General features: G+C 38.7%; 1 protein-coding gene across 1 annotated transcript in view; it reads right to left on the bottom strand.

Annotated features, from left to right (window-relative positions):
* Positions 1-19421, bottom strand: part of LOC145478451 (uncharacterized) — a 38064-nt gene extending 18643 nt beyond the window's left edge. The window contains exons 1-12 of the mRNA XM_081456480.1: positions 17884-19421; positions 16865-16912; positions 16013-16085; positions 15638-15695; positions 11826-11869; positions 11382-11533; positions 9491-9710; positions 8868-9109; positions 8564-8722; positions 7615-7717; positions 6564-6827; positions 368-522 (exon numbers count right to left, since the gene is read on the bottom strand). Of these exons, the coding sequence (XP_081312606.1) occupies positions 368-522; positions 6564-6827; positions 7615-7717; positions 8564-8722; positions 8868-9109; positions 9491-9710; positions 11382-11533; positions 11826-11869; positions 15638-15695; positions 16013-16085; positions 16865-16912; positions 17884-18095 (1730 nt within the window). The 5' untranslated portion in view covers positions 18096-19421. The remainder of the gene's footprint in view (positions 1-367; positions 523-6563; positions 6828-7614; positions 7718-8563; positions 8723-8867; positions 9110-9490; positions 9711-11381; positions 11534-11825; positions 11870-15637; positions 15696-16012; positions 16086-16864; positions 16913-17883) is intronic.
* Positions 19422-19459: the final 38 nt, after the last annotated feature.

Genomic DNA, 19459 nt, shown 5'->3' on the forward strand with positions numbered 1-19459 from the left:
TCATTTTTGCCAGATTTCTATAAGTTACTGGAGCACATGGTAGGTAAAGTTAAAGTCTGCATACGAGCCAAGTGGCCCATCAGGCTGGAGCTTATCCTGGATGAAGTGACTGGGTGTATTTCTACTACCCCCTGGATGGGATGCTAGTCCATAGCAGGGTTGCCTCCAGCATTAAATTTGCCAGTACCCATTTATACACCTGGGTGGAGAGAGGCACTGTGAGAGTAAAGTGTCTAGCCCAAGAACACAGCACAATGTCCCCAGCTAGGACTCAAATCCGGACCACTCAATCCGGAGTTGAGTGCAATAACCATGAGGCTGCCACGCCTCCACACTGGAGAACATGACAGATGTGTGAAGAGCTAACCTGGAGAAGGCCTGTTTGTAAGAAGTGTTATAATAGTTGACTTCATGGTGGATTTCCAGGATTAATTTGAGCAGAAGCTTGGGTGAAGAAAAATTTTGCCTTATCTCATCTGTGGCAATAACTTTGATGCGTTCATACCGACCCACCATCTCTTCCTGGAAGAAAATAAGATGAACAAGACAAATTCACAGAATAGCAAATAGTTAATTTTGATTATAGAACAATGACAGATAAATGAATCCTTTGTTCACTGAGGTTTTGGTCTATTATTTCAAACAAGTACTAGTAGTGATTTTCCTAAAATAATGCTAACATAAATTAATAATAACAATTTTTTAACACTCCTTGCTAATCTCTAGTTCAAATCATTTGAGAAATTAGGGGGAATGTATGCCAAGGTAAAATACAGTGTAATCTGACTTTACCAGCAAATTCATAATGGCTGTTAACTTCTATGTTAGTACCTTCTATATTCAGGTCTGTAAGGGAGTGGGGGTGATGGGTGCTTCTACATTTTAAATTTTAAAAGTTCCAGAAATATTCAGGTTTTTATAAGTTATGCACTTTTAGCTGCCTAGTTTCATAAAAATTGCCCTCATAAATACATAAAATGCTGTCTTAGACAACCTATTTTTCTGGACCCACATGTACCTATGTAATGAGCACTTTGCGATTGTGCCTGTTATGCTCTACAGCAAACCCACCCCTATATTCATAACAAATCCTGATTACTGGCCTGATATTAACAGATGGAAATTGGTTTGAGATGTTAAAAGAGGTGGTCATGGTATGTGAACCCATTTCTTATCTTAGGCCTTAACCTCTGCATTATCAGTGCCTGGTAGATGGGAACAAGATCATTATGATTTGATAATAAGGAAACTATTGGAAATCTCAGTTATTACACATTTTTGGAATAGCATAGTTATTATAACTACAGTGTGTCTTCAAAACTTCAAACTAAGGGTGCATTTCTTCGGGAAAATCCAACATATATGTTACAAGATTCTTAAGAGGTGCCCTCTGCAATTTTCAACTATGGCCATTTGGACCAGAAAAAATCAAATTCCTCAAACTTTCTCAGATGAATGGTCTAGATACGTGATTCACAAAAATATAACTTTCAGTTCAATTCAATTTGTATATTAGCGCTGGGGCAACCATCTTGGTTTTGCCCCTCTGAGAGGGCTTTCAGCGGCCATTTTAGGGCACATTTTTAACAATTTGCCATACAAAGAAAACGATCTAAATCAGGGTAAAAACCCTTTATTCGAGACAAGCAAATGTTTCTTGTTACATTGAGAGGCTGTTTTGGCAATTTGATCATCACCTGATTTTTCTACAGAATTTTAAATTTCTTCCCTTTCGGACTACTCATGAAGCGCCACAAAAAAGGCAAAGTTTAAAGGAAAATATCGCCAAAAGTACATCACTTGAGATCCCAAAACTACCCTCCACTTAAAGAGCAGTGTCTCACCTGTAAACACATGCAATAAAATTTTGGGGCAGTTAAAACTGTAAAATGTTAGAAGAAGAAGTTTAAGCTGTGTTTTTGTCAACAAAGACCGCCATCCTAATTAGCATAATAACATGAAAATAACGATGCACAGAGAAAATAATGATATATTCCACTTACCTCGTGACATGTCGACAACTGGATGTTCCACAATGCCTCATGTTATTTTTCCAGTATGTTTCAGCCACATTTTCGGTGATTAGTGTACAAAATCACTCTCAGACATCGCCACGGTTAAGCAGATTTCAACTCTCCGAAGCCCGCTTCATAACATCTATCAATATTATTTGTCTTTTGCCTCATAAGCTGCTGTTTACAAGAAGTTTAACAGTTTGCTGAGATCCTAACTGACCCAGAAGTTTGTTAGCAGCCTTTAAAATCTTCCTTTTAATTGAGGATTTTCATCAAGAACTTGTTTAAGCTCAGTTCTGTTTTGATCTGTTATGCACTCGCCATTATTCCACAGATTGCGTTACATTTGACAAATGCGCATTCCAACGGGTAGGGGTAGGGTGGGTAGGAAGTGAAAATGTAACCGACATTAAAGCCATTTTACGCATTTCTGTGGCTAAACTAGTAACTGGCTTTCCCAGAATGATTTGAACATGAGCTTCTGCTTGCAGGTATTTTCTAGGTTATTTTTGCAGAGTAGGTGAGGGGGGGGGGGGGGGGGGTCATGTATTAAAAAAAAAAGAAAAAAGAAAATGATAGACAGTATCAGGTCAAAAGATTATGATCTGTGTATCTTGATCAGCTTTATCAGTTCATCATTGAGGCCAGTGAGGCCCTATTAGGGGTTTTCAGGATACTGGATATTTGGGTAAAAAGTTAACAGGATGCAAGAAATTTAGGAGAAATATTAATGGGGTAGAGCATGTTTAGATCACATAAAACAGGACATTAATTGAGTAGGAAATCGTTGAGCTGGATTTAACAGGATACAAGAAATTTAGGACAAAAATTAACAGGATAAGGGATACACCGACACCCACCTCCCCCACAATGGGGCCTCAACAATGGTCAGCTATTTAGGATGAAATAAATGCATGTCACCTGCTATAAGCATTTATTCTGGACTCTTAGTACTTATATCACGGTGGAATATGAAAGTTTTGTATCTGATTTTAGGGGTTTTAAGGTTAGGTAACGCAGCACCTTGTTAGTAATTTCAAAGCCCACACTTGTTACACTGAATAGATAGATAAAGACGAGGCTGGAGAAATAAACAGAGAATGAAATGTGTCCCGAATTCTGTACCGTTTAACACAAATTTCTTACATGGCAACCTTTGTGTCTACAAAGCAATCGAGGCACAACATTCCACACTATATTTGTAAACAACTATCCTAATCTCACTGACAGCCATTAGCTTTTGACGAGAATTTTCATTTATTACCAATAGAATATGGATAGAACTCCAATAAAAAGCCTCTTCCTTGTGTTTTTTTTGTTCAGCATTATACTTGTGTCTTTCGCTGCCTGAAATGCCATCAAATGCTGCGAAAGGCAACAGACTGACAAGCAGTGTGCAAGAAAAGTTTTTCTCAGGTCAGGAAACGGCCATAAAAGTCGAAGCAATTACTGTAGCACAAAAGATGAGGCGCTCAAAAGGTGAGGCCAGAATTAGGCGGTTCACCTGTGATGAGTTCCTGACTCCTTGCCACATTTAATCCTTCCTCTCGAGAATGGCTTCAAAGCTTAGAAACAGACAGGAGAAGGTCCTCCAAGAAGACACAACAACCGCTGAGAATCAAGTTGCAATTGCTTATGACTCATTCAACTTGTGTGCTTTAAACGCATCTATAATGTCTTTAAAAAGCTAAGCGTCAACATTAGTGCTTTGCTTGATAGATGCGGGTATTTTAAAGCGCCCTGCATAGGGTTGAAAACTAGTCCTGTGCAGACATGCAGCTCTGCTCCATCACAGAACTGAACGACATTAGCGGCTGTGGGGTGCCTCAGGCTCATAGCGAATGGTGCCTACAAAATACAACATGTTTCCGCCAGATTAAGAAAACGTGGAAAAAGTAGATCTTAGCCAGGGTTATTAGAATCCACTAAGAAAACTGGGGGTAGTCGTCAATTTTTCCGAGATAATTAGCTACTGCTGACGGTAGCATTTTTCTGAAAAAAAAGGTAAAGATATTTCTTCACAGATTCTCCTAAGGTTCGCCTTTACATGCAGAAAACTAAACATATTAAAAAACATCTTTAAACTACGTGGTAAGTGGTAACATAAAACCACTTTTGATATGTATTTAATAACAGAATTGTCGCAACAGCACTCCTCTGGCTTAGCCAAAATACAGTCTACATAACTTTTCCTCACAGCCAAAAACTAATGCATTGTCGAATAGGCTTGCCACTTCCAATTCATACCATAAAATGTAGCTGTAATCACCCCTTTGTTAAAGGTTAAAGGAGTTGTTTCATCCTTTCGAAAACTTTGTCGGTGTCCGTTACTTTTTTTCCTGTTACTTTCCAAGTAAGTTAAACATTGACGTCTCTCGCAGTTGTTTTGCGTGCACATTATGCCATCTACAGTCGAATTTCAGTATGATTTTTTCTACGGATACGATAAAAGGTAGTTTTTCAGCTGGAAGCCGTTCACAGTTAGTGCTTAGCGATATGCTGCTTTTCTGGTAATCCCGGTGTTAGTACAGGCTCATAATTTCAGTGCGAAATTTGTTTCGGCCACAATATAATTTTTTTTCAAGTCGCACGCTTGGTCGGGTAGTTAATTACGTCACTAGTTCCAACCCAAGCGCACGCCTGGCGTTTAAACCATGCCTAAAAAGAAGGTACCGTCCTTAACTGCCCTTCAGTAATTTTCTGAGCATTTTCTTTTCTGATGGAAAAGTGACACGGCTAAGAAAATGTAAGAAGTTTCAATAAAACGTCGCTTATCATTACTTCCTGCACACTATTCGTCAGTCTGTTGTCTTTTGCAAAATTTGATGGCACTTCCTGCAGTGAAAGACACAACTGTCCCGCTTTATCTGATCTAAACATGCTCTACCGCATTAATTTTTCTCCTAAATTTCTTGCATCCTGTTAATTTTTTACCCAAATATCCAGTATCCTGAAAACCCCTAATAGAGCCTAACTGATGAACTGATAAAGCTGATCAAAATACACAGATCATAATCTTTTGACTTGGTACTGTCTATCGTTTTCTTTTTTTCTTTTTTTTTTAATACAAGACCTCCCCCCCCCCCCCCCCTTTACCCTGCAAAAATAACCTAGAAAATACCTGCAAGTAGAAGCTCATGTTCAAATAATTCTGGGAAAGCCAGTTACTAGTTTAGCCACAAAAACACGTAAAATGGCTTTAATGTCGGTTACATTTCCACTCCCTACCCACCCTACCCCTACCCGTTGGAATGCGCATTTGTCAAATGTAACGCAATCTGTGGAATGATGGCGGGTGCATAACAGATCAAAACAGAACTGAGCTTAAATGAGTTCTTGATGAGAATCCTCGATTAAGAGGAGGATTTTAAAGGCTGCTAACAGACTTCTGGGTCAGTTAGGATCTCAGCAAATTGTTAAACTTCTTGTAAACAGCGGCTTATGAGGCGAAAGACAAATAATATTGATAGATGTTATGAAGTGCGCTTTGGAGAGTTGAAATCTGCTTAACTGTGGCGATGTCTGAGAGTGATTTTGTACATTAATCACCGAAAATGTGGCTGAAACATACTGGAAATATAATATGAGGCATCGTGGAACATCCAGTTGTCGACATGTCACGAGGTAAGTGGAATATATCATTATTTTCTCTGTGCATTGTTATTTTCATGTTATTATGCTAATTAGGACGGCGGTCTTTGTTGACAAAAACACAGCTTAAACTTCTTCTTCTAACATTTTACAGTTTTAACTGCCCCAAAATTTTATTACATGTGTTTACAGGTGAGACACTGCTCTTTAAGTGGAGGGTAGTTTTGGGATCTCAAGTGATGTACTTTTGGCGATATTTTCCTTTAAACTTTGCCTTTTTTGTGGCGCTTCATGAGTAGTCCGAAAGGGAAGAAATTTAAAATTCTGTAGAAAAATCAGGTGATGATCAAATTGCCAAAACAGCCTCTCAATGTAACAAGAAACATTTGCTTGTCTCGAATAAAGGGTTTTTACCCTGATTTAGATCGTTTTCTTTGTATGGCAAATTGTTAAAAATGTGCCCTAAAATGGCTGCTGAAAGCCCTCTCAGAGGGGCAAAACCAAGATGGTGGCCTCAGCGCTAAAATACAAATTGAATTGAACTGAAAGTTATATTTTTGTGAATCACGTATCTAGACCATTCATCTGAGAAAGTTTGAGGAATTTGATTTTTTCTGGTCCAAATGGCCATAGTTGAAAATTACAGAGGGCGCCTCTTAAATCCAAAAAAAGGATTCTGGGTTTCGTTACTAAACGGATGAATAAAAGATCACTCAGATCATGTTACATCACAGGAACAGAAGAATACTTAACCCAAGTGGATTCTTTGGTTTCTTTTATGCACCATGATCTGAATGATCTTGGATTAATCTTTTCAGTATAGAATTGCAAAATCTGTTTTCTGATTTCAGAATCTTATCTTGGATCTTTTAAAGAAATGCACCATAAATTCAATCATTATTTTGCAATCTAAGCCTATATCATTCTTTCGTCTCAAAACATATTAGTATAAATTACCTTTAAATATGAGGCTAGAAGATCACTGACTGGTTCTGTTGTGAGGTTATTAGCAAACTGACAAGCCTGTAGAAGTACTGAGAACACTGAAGGGAATTCAGATTGCAGTTGTCTTGCAGATTCCAAAGTCAATTCATACAGTGCAACCAGTGCTGGCACACCATTCTTAGGACTGTTCTCAGCTGGAAAGATTCTTCTTATTCGAGTCAAAGAGTATTTCGTTTTTGCCAGCAAACTTGACAGTATGGACAGCAGCATTTTAAACTGGAGATAAGCATTATAAACAGTCAGTCTTCACCTTCATTTCACTGTCCAATTCATAAATGTGTAGTTACAGAAAATATCCATACAGGGTACCTCTGCCATAGAAGGGATTTTATTTAAGGTTCCCCTCCCCCCCTCCCCCCACCTCTCCACTGCCTGGAAATTCCAATTAAGCTTCATACATTTCCCCCAAAACAGCACATTATGTCCAAGCATTGTGATCAGTAAATTAGCCCACTCCTTGTACATACCCTTTCTTTTGAACTGCCCCCTGAAAGCTCTTTTCCAATTGCTTTGTTATGCTTACCAGCCTTAGACAATGCAACAGTAATTTTCTTTTCCAAGTGAATTTATTGAAATGTGTAGCTAGTTCCAGGTTAGTGATAGCTTTATGCAGGTGCTCTGGGCTGTTCAAGCGTAAGGTTTCTAATGTGTATCCCAGTGGAAAAGACAAAAACTCAGCCAGTGATTGTGGTGATGTCTCAAACATTATTTTGAATTATGTTTCAGGTTGTATTTTCCAGTCACAAATGGCTAAGAAATGTACAACATTTAATTATACGCAGAAAGAGCCCCTTAACTAAATGCTTTGTTTGGAAACCACCTTGATGTCACTAATCATAATGTCCTGTTTTAAATATTATTTCCCTCCTCCCCCCCAATCAAAAAGTTAGGAGTCCTCCTCCTCTCTAATTATTTTTGGGGGAGGGAGTTGATGTACACACAATTAAACGATTTAACTATTAAGTTCTAACAAATCTTTGTACTCAAAGCAAAGTTTTCTAACCTCTTCTTTAACAAAAATTTCTTGGCAGATGAAAACATGATCCATAACATCTTGTAAACAAACAAAGACGTGCTCAATGTACCAGAGTTCATTCTCAAAGTACCTTACAGAGAAAACACCAAAAATTTCACGACATCAATAACTTCCTATAAAATAACAACCTTGTGCACCCTTGAATTGATTTTATTAATGCCAGGTACCAAATCAACGAAGGGTTCAAATAAATGCTGTCTACATGTAGTTCTCCTAGATACTAGCATTGATATATTACTCAGTCTTTGGGAATTAGTCCATCCTGGGCTTTCACCTTCTCATAATCGTCAGAGTTGTCCATTAAGTTTTATATTCATGAGTTAACAGTCAACAAACCACAGATGAGATGACTATCACTTGAGAGAAAATGATAGATAGTGAGTTGTTTAATTGCTTCAGTAGGCACCCTCACTGCAATCCAAACACCTAAAATTTTAAGCGCTGTATATGAAGTTTAAGGAAAATCAAGTTAAAATAACTTTCCCTTTCAAGGGCAGCATCCATGTGATTTTACTCCATCTGCTCATTGAAAACAATGGGAGAGTCAGTTAAAACAGGTTTTTGAATTTCCCACAGAACACATTGAATGTCTAGTAACACCAACACGTCTGGGGTGGACACAGGATTTTAGAGAAGGGGGTTAGAGATATGGACTGCCAAAGGCGGTTCCCTCTTGGGGAGTCCGGGGGCATCCTTCCCCAGAAAATTTTTACAATTCAAGTCCTCAGAAACAGGATTTCCGGCATTCTGAGGCCAAGTCAGCATATTGTAATTTATGTCTCATTTATTTTTAAATCAGGTGGTTCAACTGAACTCCCAAACCCCACCAGATACGCCCCAGAAACATATTAATTACACAATTGGTGCCAAGTAAGGATAATGAATATATTATTTTATCTTAGGGAGTGTCACTTACTTAACAAGGTACTCCAGATAAGAAATCTTGCAGAAGAGCGACCCTACTCCATATCTGAGTTCAAACTCTTTTAGCAGTCGGCATGCTGATGAGGAGAGAGGTGCTGTTGGAATTGCTCCACCATAAACTGGGTGTAGTTCCCTGTGTTTACTTTCAAACCTGCAGAAAATGTTTAATTTGTTTATTCCACTTTAACTTCTTATGCACACAGATTTTACATACCAATTATGCAGTCAGAAGCACTATTAAAATGCATCAGTCCACATTTCCACCAAACATAGCCAAAGAAAAGTTCAGTCCAAACCTGATAAGTCTCTTCATCAGCTCAACATACTGTTTATGGTATTCTGGACTTTCCAGGGGTAACTCATGCACAACGGGACGAGCATAGTGCCAGAAGCTTCTAATCAAACCTTCTATCTTCTCCTTCTCAACTAGTACCCATTCACTATAGGCATTCTTGTCCATGAATGCCTGAACGCTGTAAAATGGGTGATGATTGCGCTCAAGTACAACCAGCCTACTTAGCAACTCTTCTACCAGAACCTGCAAAAAAATAGAAAAGAAATCCGAAAAAACCTTACTCATTTGGCATTTCACGCTAACAAATTCCCAATATTGAAAATAAAAGAAAACAATACCACAAGATTTGAATGTTCATAATTCATCAGTTGACAAACCAATCAGAAAATGCCAATTTTGTCAGGCCTATGTGCCCAAGAGATGGCAAAAACATTTTTTGAAAAGCCATGTACATGTATTAATTTAACTACTTGATTTTGAAATAGAATTAACGCATCAAGAATAGGAATTAAATGTACCGCTGTACAATGCATATAAAACAATAGACCACTCTTTCTATGGGTTTATTGGTGCAATAAACCATGCGGGAAGTTGGGAGATCAATATTGTTTTAAATAATCATACCTTTAGAGGCTCCTCCTTTGCACGAGGAACTTTATTTGGTATCTCAGTCTCACATAGGAACTTGTGTTGTCTCCTTCCAAGTTCAAAGACATTCATCACTAACTCCTGCAAAGCATCTGAAGAGATTGAGTCGGCAACTTCATGATCCACACAGTCAGCATCAGATGATGATGGCATATGAGGTCTGCAGGAATTTACTTTTGCAGCACCAGATGCTGAACTGAAAGTGAAAAGGACAGCATGGGTTATTCCAGAAAAAATACACACACCCCCGACGGATGGAGAGCATTTTCGATCCCCCCTTCTGACTGGATTTCCCAGACCGCTATAGCCCCCCTCCCGCCTGATTTCCAAGCTTGAGGACCCCCCCTCCCGCCTGGATTTCCATTTTTTTTTTTAAAGGCCCTACCGGTAACTGGAAACAACAGGCAATAGAAAAGACGTAAACATTTCATCCAAAAGATCCCTGTTTATTACAATTTTAAAAGCTTGGCGAATTTTGCAGGTTAAATTTCAACATTTTTTAAATCAGAATATTCAAATGATCGTGTTTGAATGTTTGAGTGATCTCACACTCTCCTCTAAAACACCATTTGCCTTTTTCTGTACCACAACAAATGTACAAGATGAGAAATTCGTAAGTCTTAAAAATTATGTAAATGTGAGAAAAATTATAGCGAAAAAGTTGATAAGGCGATTATAAAAAAAAACTATAATTTCAGTATTCAGTGACAAGACGGCCTACATTAATTAGCACATGTTTACAAGATCTAGTCCCCATTGTTAGGACTATTAGTGTGACATTTAAGAAAGTTTTTTGAACTAGACTAATTTTAAATTTATCTGTTATCTTAATGGGTCTGTAGGTCAACTGGAACTCTTGCCTTTCTTTCAAACATTCAAGTTTTTATGCGTAATGCCCATGTTCTGGCTTCCATAAACTTGTCTTTTGCCATATGGATCGTAAGGTATGGATAATAAAGTGGAAGTAGCAATAGATAAAACTGCTTAAAACTCTTGTAGATCCGATGAGGAATCTTCAATGTGAAATAATTAAAGAACTTAATACTGGGGTATATTGCGGCATTTACCATGAGCATATTTTTGGACAACCTGGATTCCACAAGAAAACTGATTGTTTCGGCGGATCTAATTATTTTGCATGGCGATATTGTATCCACAATTTTACGGTTATACATCGTAAGAGGTAAGAAAGAAATTATATGCAAATTGTGCATTCGCATGTTAGCCAGCAAAACGAGTTCTCGGGTTGCCTGAATAAAACAGAAAAGTATAACTGACTCCCAGCCTAATCGTCTTTTCTTCGCATTTTGGGGGATGCTACAATACACAGGCATGGGTGGCCTGGGCACCGTAAAAATGTTCCAGGCGTTGTGTGCTCAGTCGACGGTGCTTTATCCGGTCATAAAGCTGTTGTTATCCGTTTATCGCACTGGTTCTTCATGATTAACAGGACCTATGAAGGTAAACTTAAAGCATATGAGGCAAGAACACCATAAACTGAAAGACTACAAGATGTCCCATTGCAAAGTTTTTTTTTTAAGTGGTTAAAATACATCGATCAAGGTTAAAGTTAAAAAAGACCCCCAGGGAAGAATTTTTAGGTTTAGATACCCCCTCCCGCCCGGACTTCCCAAGCCATCAACCCCCCCCCCCCCCCCCCCCCCCATCCGGGGAGAATTTCCAGTTTGCCATCTGTCGAGGGTGTGTGTATTTTTTCTGGAATAACCCCATACAACATACATGTACATGTACATGTACAGATAATAATATCATGATATTTTGTTCAACCTCACCATATATACATTACTCACGGTACATAATAATGTTATTAATGCACTACTGTAAGTTGATCAAAATATGACTGTACCATGAAGAGGGAAGTCTTGGAAATGAGAACTTTCTTTGCAGTGATGATGGTGAAGACACTGGTGAATATAGTGTGTTTGGAGAGGCAGCCTGGCTAAGGACAGGACGCTGAGCACACAGCACAGCATTCTTGTACAATTCAAACAGGGGATGCTGTTGGAAGAATGAAATGCAACTAAATATCTTTGCAAATAGATGATTTCAGAATAAGTTAAAATTTAAATCATTAGTTTTTTGTACCTCAAATTCATTTGAAATCATTTGGACCAGAATTGCATTTGATGTTCAGCAGGCACATGTAAATTGTATCTTATGGGCTAAATGCTTTCAACACGTCTGTACACTGTGCATAGAGAGAGTAAGGCTGTGTATAATCCCCTCCCTCTCCACCATCCCTTTGTATTTATCCATCTCAATTTATCTTATTTGACAATTAAAATTTTACCCTTGCTGTGATGTCTCCAGCAGTCTCACTAGCAGTCGATGTTCCTATAATATTAATTAACAATTAATTAACCTTATTAATAATTTATGTTAAACACAGTCTTAAGCACTACAGAAAACAAGATTAGCTCCTGTAGGGTGGGATATGTTGGCCTGATGCTAAGTTAACCTTCTTGTGTGACATGACTATCAGGCTTGAGAGCCAGGTGCTAATCTTGCTTTCTATAGCGCTAAGTGTCTAGTAACTTGTATTCCTACTCCCTCCTACACGTAAAATCCTAGTTGATTGCAGGGTTAGGTTTTTCTCTTGTTTAACAGTCTTAAGAGTGCCTGCCTGTAAAAATCAGACAAATTCTTAATTTCGCGGCAAGGGTCAAAAATTCGATTTCGCTCATATTCTTATGGTAGATAGGCTAGAGCATGACAAAAACTACTGGATAGTTTTCTTGGCAAAATATCCTTTTATTTCAAAGAAATATGCAAATTACCAAATTCCGTTAAAATCATCATTTGACGCACCATTTTGTTAAGCAAGTTTGAGAGCCTCGCATGCAAAACCGCATCATTCTTCCGTCTTTAAAACACTCAAATATTTTTATGCAGTGTTTAAATGTGTACTGGGTTGGTTTTAGGGAATGTTGCATTGTCTTTTTGGGTGCAAAATAATTAAATTTCGAAGACATGTATTTCATTCACTTAGAAGTACTTCGTGTATATAATTAATTTTCACCATGTGCGAAACCTTCAAATGGATTAAGCTTCTGGTGGTTGAATCACAGAAGCATGATCTACAGATTCCTGTAAAAATTTCTTTGGGCAAATGATTGTGAGCGATGCGAGAGCTTTTCAAAGTACGTCAAAAATGCACATATTTGACCATCCGTCATCAAATTTCAATTTACGGGTTGGACATATATTTTAGCATGCGCCACATGACTTGACCTATAATAAGTTGAAATAGACACAGAGCTGATAATTTCGAAATGTTCTAACCTTATTTGTTGCAAAAGGTAGGTCCAAAACCGATTTGACGTGTTTCTAGTCGATCTCTCACCATTTGTCGCACATAAAGCAGAAGTTTGCTTTTGTTTACACAAGGTTAACGTCCGATGTACATTGCCAACTGTCAACCTATTATTGGCCGAATATCATGAATCTGTGACCATCTTTCTGCGCATATGAACATCACAGCATCTAAGTCAAGAACGTCTGAGTCATTTGTAGATAGTTGATTGCTTTGCACTGCGCCAAAATAATACGTTTGATCGATTGCTGACCATTGCTGATAAGCGTGTTGGCGCAGCCGCAATCTTACAGCCGTTATTTATTCGTCACACAATGCTGTCACGACATATGCTACACATTTTGATCTATTTTGTATAGAGCACTCTCAGGATAAATGAAACAATTTAATCATTGTTCATCTGTTTATTCATATGTATAATAACATGTGTATATTTATATAATCGTATTCTATAGTGTACGTGGCCTAGGTCCAAATCACATTTGTTGTACGTTTTGATGTTTCAGACAACAGCTGATAAAGCTTAAGTGCCTGTACTCACTAGAATTTTAAAAAAATCGCTGTGAAACAAATTATAGATCAATGAAGCAAGAACTAGCTGAAATAAAAATAGAAAATCGCAACGTGTCTAATTTGTGAGAAAAACAGACTAAATTTAATTAGTAATTATGTGAGTAAATAGCCCTGGCCATGCCATTTTATTTGGCGTATTTTGTTTGCCTTGTGGTGAGGCATTGGTATGTTTGTAACAGGAAACAGTCCAAAATTGTTGTCAGTAAAATATTGTAAATAAAACACCTATTGACCGGTTACCTCCGCGGCCACCATTTGGTCGTTCTGATAAGGGTTTCATTATTGTCTTTACCCCTATTAAGCGGCCACCCAAAATTTAAAAACTTTGTTTTGGAAAGGGCGATGGCAGATAAGAGTCTGAAATTGAAGGTGCATGACGAGTGATAATTCAAATACACGTCGATCATGATTGTCTTGAATTGACTCCATGTTCACCAAGAAGTTTATAACCCGATAGTGAAAAATTAAATATTCAAGGTACACCAACCTCTATTTAAGCGGCTAGCCCCATTAAGCGGTCACCACCCATTTCCCCGGGGGTAGCCCACTGTATTACATGTAAACCAAAAATAATTGCACAGCACGAAAAGACCTAGGTATGAGTTTAGTGTTACAGTATTACACAGGGCATGTAGGTAGCGGTGGTCGAGTGAAAGATAAAAACAGAGCCAATGGTAAACTATTCATTCTCCTCATTTCTTAATTTAATCTCTTCCTACTCAACACGATTGTGTGCTCCCAGTGGTTCCCAGCCTTACAGAGCCTTATGTATTAGGATAGAAATTGTCCTACCCCTACCCCCTCAAATGGGATGACAGCATTGCGTGACGAACAAGGAACCGCTGCAAGCAAGGATTCAAGCCATCAAACCATGACGATCAAAACGTAATATTCTGGTGTAGTGCAAAGTAAGCAACTATCTACAAATGACTTAGCCGTTTTTGACTTAGATGCAGTGGTGATCACGTGTCGAAAGAGGGTCACAGATTCATGGTATTTGACCATTAAATAAGTTGACAGTTGGCGATGTACATCGGACGTTGTGTAAACAAAAGCAAACTTCTGCTTTATGTTGAGAGAAACATGTCAAATCGGCTTTGGACCTGCCTTTTACAGCACACGAGGTAAGAACATTTCGAAATTATCAGCTCTGTGTCTATTTCAACTTAACATTGGTCAAGTCATGTGGCGCATGCTAAAATATACGTCTAACCCGTAAATTGAAATTTGATGAGGGAATGGTCAAATATTTGCATTTTTGACGTACTTCGAAAAGCTCTCGCGTCGCTCACAATCATTTGCCCAAAGAAATTTTTACAGGAATCTGTAGATCATCCTTCAGCGATTCAACCACCAGAAGCTTAATCCATTTAAAGGTTTCGCACATGGTAAAAATTAATTATATGCACGAAGTACTTTTAAGTGAATGAAATACATGTCTTCGAAATTTAATTATTTTGCACCCAAAAAGACAATGCAGCATTCCCTAAAACCAGTCCAGTACACATTTAAACATTGCACAAAACTATTTGAGTGTTTTAAAGACGGAAGAATGATGCGGTTTTGCATGCGAGGCTCTCAAACTTGTTTAATAAAATGGTGCGTCAAATGACGATTTTAACGGAATTTGGTAATTTGCATATTTCTTTGAAATGAAAGGATGTTTTGCCAAAAAAACTATCCAGTAGTTTTTGTCATGCCCTAGCCTATCTACCATGAAAATATGAGCGAAATTGAATTTTCGACCCTTGCCGAGTTTTTTTCCATTTTTATGGACAGGGACTCTTAAATACTGTTCAGAAAGAGAAAGGTAAATTATACAAGAAAAAAGAAGCGAGTAAGGAAGACAGATATGTATGCAAACATATTTGTAGTTGAACTTGTTTGATTTCATGATTATATTACGAAAGACCTTGCTGATGACAGTCTGCCTTTTGCAATACACTAGTCGCCAATTTGGCGACCTGTTCTGCAGCCAAAATGGTCACAGCTTGGAGCACTGACCAAGGGATTTTCATTTTGACCTAGAAATGATTATGCCAAAAAAAAAAAAGAATGCCAACAATAATCAAAGAAATGGACCTACATGTATGGAAGAAAATTGATTGGACAGGCTTAATAAGATAAACAAACAAACAGCTTTTGATTGGTCTAGTGAAAGCAAAACTATGAATTAGTTTCACTTGCTTAATTGATTCAAAGAAACAAGTCTTTACTAGAACTAGGATTCCTTCCTTGTCCAAAGCTAGATGCATTGCTGTCATCATTTGAAACCTGCAGAATTGAAAAAAAAAAAAAAAAAAATACACAATATTACGAATAAATTTTATTCTTCATTGTTATCCTGTTTTGCATTGTTACAGTGCAAAACCTTTAAGGGGGCCACCAACAAATTATAAACGACTCAAAACACCAGTTCAGAATGAAGAATCTGATTTTGTTCATGGTCAGACTTTCACAGATGACACAGTCTCTGTTGTATTTTGAGGCAGTGTAGACAATACATGTTGGAAGAGACAATCTTGATTGGCTGCTAAGTTGGTCTGTGTGATCAGATTTAAGGCACAAGAGTTGGCAAGAACCTCCCTTACCACTTTCATTTGAGAAGATGGCCTGTCTGGATTTGTGCTGTTGGCTGTGACCTTGAGGCAGTAGTGACTCGGCCTACAAATTAAACAGACCATTTTAAACATTCTTGTGGTAACAAAAACATTCCACTAATTTTATCATTATTACATGTATGTATATGTAATTACATGCATGTAATAACAGTGGATTAGGCATAAGAACATGCAGACTCTGTCCTCATCAACGCTGTACTGCATAAGTGGCCAAGAGAAATCGTAATCCTTGTTGAAGTTGTAATGAGAAGTGCACAGTAATATCATCTAGTGGAAATCAAACCAATGGAGTTGGAAGCAGAATACCAATTCCATTCATGACTCTGTCACTCATAATCTACCTGTACATGTAGTGTATTGTTAGAGTCGGAAACAGAAGCGGAATAATTAACCAATCCAATGCTTGATTCTGGGTCTTGCAATTGGTTGGTTCTTCTGCTTCTGCTTCGAACTCCACTAACCTAAGTCGTAAAAAGAATTCCTCCAGCTCCAAAATCATTCAGCTTATGAATGCAATTTTCGATTTTCACTAGGTCAAAAGTACTCTTACCACTCTGACTACGACTCCGACTCCATCGCTAGCAAAAACCAGCCTTGAAATCTTGAAACATTTTATAAAAAAGTTGAAAGTTGAGCTGCTTTACACTCTCAAAATTGCAGAAAGCCACCTTAAATGGAAAGTGCTCTCCAGTAGCAATTCAAATCGACAGTGATCCACAATGTGAGTGTTCGTTACATGTTCACTGATCTGAGAAGCAAGATAATCCTACATGTAGATCATATCTTACACACACACACACACACAAAATAAAATATACTTACTCAAGATCATGAAATCTGTTGTGAATTCTTCTAATAAACTTTCCATGGCTGTAATATACAGTAGCAGAACAATAGCTTGGTTAAATATCATTATTTAATTAACTTTGGGTTCTGGAATTAGAGGATAAAATACACGCAATAAAAAGTTTATCCATCAGGTTCCAGTTGCTCAAAGGCTGGATAACACTATCCACCGCATAAATCACTATCCAGTGGACAAGTGTTGACAAAACAAACCACGCTATCCGCTGGATAGCGTTTTATCTGGTGGAAAGCATTACCCACCTTACGAACAACCTGGACCAGATGTTTTGATAAAAATGAAATTGTTCCCTAAAAAACATGGAAATGAACATTTCCTGTAGGAGGAGGGCATTCCCCCAGACATCCCTAGCAGTAGGCACCTTCGATGCTCGATTAACCCTCTCCACAAAAAATGCATGCTACCCCCGTGACTGGCGATAATAAAGAATTGTCCATATTGCAAAGGTGTAGAGGTGTCTGTAGGAGAGATAGTGTTCCTTAATGACATTCTAACTGAAATTTCCAAAATTTTTTAAAAATTGATACATGGGAAATAAACTTTTTCAGCCAAAACTGGCCTTAACGTGTTGAAAACAATTTTGATGAAGTTAAGTTTACAAGGTGTGGAGGTGTGGTAACCTACTTTACGAACAATCAAAAGCATCCCAGAAAGATAAATATTCCAAGTCTGTTTCTTCGACACTTCCGGTCCTCAGGTCAAGCAACATACAAACTTTGGTGAATTTCCAGCCTAAACTACGTCGACAATCTTAACTTCCTTCACTTATAACCTGCGATTTCATGTTGCGAATACAAAACAGTGAAAAGATCACAAATGTTTTGAAAATAGCACAAGTTAAAACAGCGGGATGCTTAAGCTAAAACTGTACAAAGTATGAGCTCTCATCATGTGTCTCATGTAATACTCTTGCATCAACAAAGAGCTTTGGAGTCGACAAGAACACGCTCAAGGAAGAAACTGAATAAAGGATTACCTCAGTAGCAGGGATCCAGCATCAACAAAGGAACCAATTCGATTTTGGTTCCCCTCGGCTGGTTGCAAGGCTGCGTGTTCAACCGAGTTTACGGGAGAGATGCTCACGAGCCATCTTCGCTCCTCGGCCTTCAGGAGCAAAGACAACAACCACTCGATCTGGTCTTGAGGAACCAGATTACTGCCAGACTTCCAGGCACAAGCGTCCACCATTCAGGCCTCCATAAGTCAACTGGTGCTGAAGAGATTTTGAAAGAGATGCTTGCGCACCTCCTGTAAGTTCATTTGTATTTGCAGCGTTTCTGTTTCAGCGAAATGCTCGGAAAGGCTTGGTGACCAATTTTCAAGTAAACAGAAGAACAGAATTTTCATTGGCTAACGGGGTTCCGCCGCCCTTCACACAAGCCTGAATTTTATTATGCAGTGGGGATCTCCCTTCGACGTTTTCCTTTTCAAGGATTCACACGGTCTTGTGCAGTTCTCGTGACTGGGATTAAACACAACGATATTTTCACACAAAATGTGCGACAAATAACAATTTAGTTGTAGGTTTTTCTAGCCTACGTCGCAGACCCGCGCTAGGTAGCGTCTGTGACGCAGGCTAAGGCTTTTCAAGTCATCTGTAAATGGGACAGTACCGTCACAGTACCATGTCCCAAGAAAATTGATATTAATCCCAAATAAAATTGTTGTTGTTGTTTTTGCTGCCATCTAGTAGAAAGTTGGACAAGTCTAATTTGAGTGGGGGAACTCTGATAACATCGAAACTAGGGCGTATGACGTACATGAGCGAGTAGCCTGTGTGTTCGGCAGGTCGCGGGGGGAGAGGGCAGGTTCTTGTGTTTGGATTTTGCGCTGCTCTCGTCTGACCAATTCGCGCAAGTGATCTAAGGTCGGCACACACTAAGGGACAAGTTGCAGGGACGAGAAGCGGGACGTGCCCCTTCGTGTGTACGCACAGGACGCATGTTGCAGGGTCACAGTACGCAGGCTCGTGCACGCGAGGCGGATATTGTTTCATTTCTCTGTTGTAGCGGGGAGAGGTTTCAAGGGGAGGCAGAGCACATGATGCGACATTGAAAATTGAGGTCGTTTTGTCTCTACTTCATAACCCACGAGTTTTTTGAATTTCATGCAACACGTTGCGGGGACAGAGTGTTGTTCTCCTAACAGAACTTTTTAACAAAACCGTGCATGTTACACGAGAAAAACTGTCGCTGCAAAATGTCCCCTAGTGTGGCGACCTTTACAAGCCGACGAGGGAGAAATAGGCTGAACAGGGTACGCGAAGGTTGGGGATGTGGTTGCGCTCTGATATATATATATCGGGAAAGGTTGAGGATGCCGTCTTAGTAATTCTTTTTTTAAAAAGAAAATGTCTACCCATCCCAGGAACAACCTTTCCATGACCTTCATAGAACCGGGTAGAAAAAGATAAGCATATAAATTCAAACATTCTTCTAGGCAGTTTGTTTTTAATGAGGAACTTATGTGCTCTGTATAAACTCAGCAAACTGGCCCAGTTATAGCCCTCCCCCCCCCCCCCTCCCCGCCCGTCTTTGCTATCCTCTGAAAAC

Source organism: Orbicella franksi, chromosome 2 (assembly GCF_964199315.1).
Source record: "Orbicella franksi chromosome 2, jaOrbFran1.1, whole genome shotgun sequence".
NCBI lineage: Eukaryota > Metazoa > Cnidaria > Anthozoa > Scleractinia > Merulinidae > Orbicella > Orbicella franksi.